This window comes from Peromyscus eremicus, chromosome 1 (assembly GCF_949786415.1).
Source record: "Peromyscus eremicus chromosome 1, PerEre_H2_v1, whole genome shotgun sequence".
Lineage (NCBI taxonomy): Eukaryota > Metazoa > Chordata > Mammalia > Rodentia > Cricetidae > Peromyscus > Peromyscus eremicus.
In genome coordinates, this window is record NC_081416.1 from 164,339,375 (window position 1) to 164,344,736 (window position 5,362).

General features: G+C 51.4%; 1 protein-coding gene across 1 annotated transcript; it reads right to left on the reverse strand.

Moving 5' to 3' along the window:
* Positions 1–314: 314 nt before the first annotated feature.
* Positions 315–1,689, reverse strand: Sycn (syncollin). Its single transcript, XM_059253456.1, has 2 exons — positions 1,295–1,689; positions 315–475 (listed from the first exon to the last, which is right to left on the reverse strand). The coding sequence occupies exons 1-2, from the start codon at positions 1,687–1,689 to the stop codon at positions 466–468; spliced, it is 405 nt and encodes a 134-aa protein (XP_059109439.1). The 3' UTR covers positions 315–465.
* Positions 1,690–5,362: the final 3,673 nt, after the last annotated feature.

The window sequence follows — 5,362 nt, forward strand, 5'->3', positions numbered from 1 at the left end:
CAAGGTCCTAGAATGACCCCTGATGTTCTAGGCATGAATGGTGAGGACCCTGGGAGGCTGAGTGATATTTACCCAAAGTAAAACAGGAGTAAATATTTAAACAGCAGCCAGCATTGCGCTTCCTTGCCCACCGGTGTCTTTGTTCACCTCTAACCCCAACTCAGAATCTAAGGCTGTGTCTCCAGTATGGCCTGACCCGGACCTAAGGCTGTGTCTCCAGCATGGCCTGACCCAGATCTGATCATTCTGCTCTCCCCTATTCATCCAGTCCTGGGTGGATTTGAGTCGCAAACACAAGCAGATGGCACACGGGGTTAATTTCTCAAGGGCTGTATTACAGGGAAGCTGCGGTGGCAGGCAGCAGGGCCATCTTGCCTCCTGGCTCTTGGGACCACAGCAATCCCCAAGGTGAGGTGGGGTTGGGCTCAGCACTGTGTGTAATTAGAGATGATGGCCTTCAAGGCATCAAGAGCACCTGTAACAGAAACAGGAATTCTCAACAGGGATGCCAGGGCACTGAGATCGGAAGACCACCAAGTCAGAAGGGCTGAGGAGGGACTTCAAGGCGCTAGGCTCAGGGGTCCTGGCTTGGAGGAATTTGGGGGCTGCTGATTTTTTGAGGGGTTCTGCAGTGTTGGTTTGGGATGGTTCTACAGTGGGATAGAGGTTACCTGGGGTCTGTGGGACTTGGGGATGATTACTGGACTTGGGGGCCCCCAGGATTGGGTCTGGGAACTCTGGAAATGGTTTCTGGGTTTGAGGCTCATCTAGACAGAGTGGATGGGGGTGGAAGTCTAGATTAGACTGAGTCTTCAAGACTTGAGCCTGGGGTCTTGAGGCCTGAGGGGATTCTTAAGTATGAGAGTTGGGTCTTCAGGGCTTTCAAATGCAGTGAGAGGAGGCTGGCTTTGGATCTGAGGCCCCAAAGGAACCAACGAGCTCCTTGGTCTCAGGCCAGGAATTCTCATGCAAGCACAGATTAGAGGGTACCACTGAAGGGGAGGGTCTTCCAGAATGGAGTAGAAAGCACAAGTGGAGTGGAGTGCAGCTTCCTACTCTGGGGAGCCTAGATTTTATCTGAGAGACTCAGGGGGCCGAGGGCCATAAGCTGGAGGATAAGAGGCCGAGTCTGGGGTGCACTTGGAGATGGGGCCTCCAGGAACAGTTTCTAGAGAAAATCTACCTTTCTTAGAAGGAATCGGGGGTGGGGGTGTCTCTGGATTCCGTGTGAACCTTGGGCTTGGGTGGTGGGGCTGGGTAGGGGGTTCGTAGCTTTAAGGTCACAGGAACTCACTTGCAGTAGACGCTAGAGATAGAGTTGGACCAGTCTCCGAAGATACCCTTACGGTACTCTTCCAGGCGGGGGTAGCTGCCTGCAGAGAACTTGCGTGTCTTGCCACCCTTGCCGGGGAGAGACCACACAGTGAGCTCACAGCGTGAGGCCACTACCAGAGACGACGCTGTGTTGGCCCAGTTGGAGGGCAGGTAGGGCAGGTCGGTGCCCGGCTCCAGGGACAGCTCGGCCCCCTGGCAGCAATTGTCATAGTAGGGATCGCTCTTGTCATAGAGCTTGGCGCACGTGCGCGTCCCATCTTCCCTCTTCAGGTCTGCAGGCACCGGGCAGGTGCCCCGGGCGCCGGGGACGGCCACCAGGGCCAGAGTCAGCAGCAGCGAGCACAGCGGGGACATGACGAGAATGGGCCACTAGAGAGCTGCCGCGCTTTTATGCATCTGACCCATGGGAAGAGAGAAGCTGTGAGATAAAGGCTGGAGAGGAAAGACGACACACCCCCTGCCTTAGGAGCCAGAGACCTGTTAGTCAGCCTGGAAAACCCCACACCCCTGAATAACAAATACAAGGTGGAAGTAAGACCTGATACCTTCGAGTCTGACTGCTCAGACACCATTATGAAGACAGTAAAGGGGCTGGGATGTGGCTGGGAGCGCTTGCCTAATACCCAGGAAGCCTTGGGTTTGATCCTTACTACTGTTTACAGTGCTGCTGAGGTGGTATAAGCACGGGGGAGGGGGAGGTCGAGGCAGGGGAATCAGGAGTTCAAGGTCATCCTTGGCTACAAAGCAAATTGGAGGCTACCCTGGCATGTATTCCAGACCCTGGTTGGGAGATAGATAGATAGATAGATAGATAGATGGTAGATAGATAGATAGATGATAGAGAAATAGATCAATGATAGATAGATGCATAGATAAGTAGATAGATATGTAGATAGATAGATGATAGACAAGATAGATGATAGATAGATAGATAGATAGATAGATAAGGAAGCAAGGAGATGACTCAGAGGTTCAGATCCTTGAAAAGGACCCTGATCCAGGGGATTCATCACTTCTGGCCTCCATGAGCACCTTGCAATTACATGCACATACTCCCACAGAGATATACATGCATACATGTAATTAAAAATAAGTCAAGTATTTTTAATGGGAAATGTGAGGCCTGGAGAGATGGCTCTGCAGGGAAACTTGGGTTCAGAGACCCAGTACCTATGGGAAAAAAAAAAAAACCCAATATGGCCCCGTGTGCCTGTAACCCCAGCACCTCAGAGGGCGGAGACAGGAGGGTGGTGGGGGCTTGCTGACCAGCAACCTAGCTCCAGGTTCAGTGAGAGAGCCTGTCTCCAGGGTAAGTTGGTGACAGAGCAGAGATAATCTGTATCTTCCTCTGGCCTCTGGGTCCACATGCACCCTAATGCACATAGCACACACACACACACACACACACACACACACACACACACACGTACACACGCACACATACACGCACACGCACACACATGCACACATGCACACACACATACACACACACATGCACACACACACACGCACACACACACACACACACACACACACACACACACACACGTCACAAAAGAAAGGAGAAAAGGAAAAGGCAGTTGGAAATGCCGGTGCAGACCTCTAACTCCAGCACCAAGGAAACTATAGGAGTGAGAGCTCTGGGTCAGCCTGGGCTACCGATCAAGACTGCCTGAAGAAACCGAGGGGTTGGAGATGTTAACTTAATTAAATGAATTTTTTGGTTAATTAAAAAAGGGTTCCTACGTTGCAATGGAATTGTTGAACTGGATAGATGTGTTCTCATAACACTTTTTAAGTTTCTGCAAGGCAATGTACCAGAGATGGGGATGTAAGGAGAAATGAGTCCCCTCTTCCCTCACCCCTACCTCCACACTAAAGCACAGGCCCTGAGGAGAAGGAGAGGATGGGGGGGGTCTCCCACCCTCACCCTATACCTCAAGAGCTAGAGATATGTTTACGTGTGGTTCAGAGTATGGAACCCACAGCCTCAGACAAGCTACACTCTAGCTGCACCAGGGGGCTTTCCTTCCTTCCTCCTCCTTGTCCTCCTCCTCCTCTTCCTCTTCCTCCTCCTCTTTCAGTTTTCTGAGGTAGGATCTCAACATATAGCTGGCCTTAAACTTACAGGCATCCTCCTGCCTCTGCCTCCCCAGTGCTGCGTTACTGACATGCACCACCACACCACACAGTTTGTTCACCTGAGAAATGGGTGGTATTTTTTTCGACACTGTCAGAGTGTACGATGACAGCGGATGATTGACATGTTTCCGAGCCTGAGATGGAAGCCAGTGATGGTGGTCGAGCCTAGCCTGTGTGGGGGCTCACCACCAAGTATAAAAAGAAAATCTGGGGTCTGGAAAGGTGGTTCCCGTCATTAAAGTGCTTGTCACGGAAACACGAGGACCTGAGTTTGGATCCCAGCAGCAACCTAAAGAGCCAGGTGGGAAAGTATGGCTGTGCCTCGGCGCTGGGGAAGCGGAGAGACGGAGCTCAGGGCTCTCCAGCAGGCACTCCAGCTGAACTTGTGATCTCCACCTGCCAGAAAGACCCTGTCTCAAAATAAGTGGACAGGGGCTGGAAGAGGGGGCTCAGCAGCTAAGAGCACTGCCAGAGGACCCGGGGTCAATTCCCAGCACCCACGTGATGGCTTCCAGCTGCCCGTAACTCCAGTTCCATCAGATCCAACACTCTCGTCTTGTTTTCCTGGGCACTAGACACACATGTGGGGCACCCACACACATAGAACAAAGTGATTTAACTATGTAAAACCAAAAATAAGTGGAGAGCTGAGAATGGTGGTGTTCATCTTTAATTCCAGCACCCAGGAGACAGAGGCAGGAGGATCTCTGTGAGTTAGAGGCCAGCCTGGTCTACAGAGTGAGTGCCAGCACAGCCAGGACTACACAGAGAAATCCTGTCTGAGACAGGGGGGTGGGCAGGGAGTCAAGAGCGATTGAGAGAGGCATCTGATGTCAACCTCAGATCTTTACATGCACACACAGACATGTGCAAACCCATGAACACACACACTACAAATATCCACAAAAACACACACACAACAGTGGGTCAGTGTGCTTGCCGCACAAGCTTGGCAGCCTGAGTTCAGTACCTGCAACCTACAGAAGAGTGGAAGAAACGGCCAGGCGGTGGTGGGTGGCGCACGCCTTTAATCCCAGCATTGGGGGGCAGAGGCAGGCGGATCTCTGTGAGTTCGAGGCCAGCCTGGGCTACCAAGTGAGTTCCAGGAAAGGCGCAAAGCTACACAGAGAAACCTTGTCTCGAAAAACCAAAAAAAAAAAAAAAAAAAAAAAAAGTGGAAGAAACCAGCTCACCAACAGTCTCCTGTGATAATAAATATAATTTAAAAACCATGTAGTAGAATTGCCTAGGGAACCAGATCGCCTGGGTCTGAACCCCAGCTTCTTCATGCCCTGCACGGCAGAGTGACAGGATCTATTTCTGAATGATGGTGCAAGGAATAAGTGGGGGAGTCCCATGGAAGTGCCAAGAGCGTGGCTTCCTCACTCTCCTGCGCCTGCCTCCCCAGGACTGAGGTTACAGGCATGCACCATGACCCTGCCCTCATGTCTGCAAGGCCAGCACTTTACCCCCTGGGCCGTCTCCACAGCCTGGAGCTGAAACCTGGATTCCGCCAAGTGCCTGCCGGTGGGCTTATCTCTCTGAGCTTTTCTCCTTGTCCTCAGTGGGATCGTAGATGATAAGAGTAGTTGATAAAGTCATTTATAATGAGTCCAAACCACTACAAACCACGCACATCATTGTTATCTATAAATATACTGCAAATACCTAGTAGAAAATATCAGATAAATACAAAATGGTATGTGGAAATGTGCAGAGCCTACCGCCTGGGACCTGCTAGGTCAGCTGAGTGTCACCACTGTTCTTAGCATGACTCTGAGACCTTCATCTTGCCCCCATCAGACCCAGCTCTCTGTCCCTCCTTCCAGTCTCATGATTCATGAAATCTAATCTCCAGCTGCTAACTTCCCAGAAAGCTTCCTGG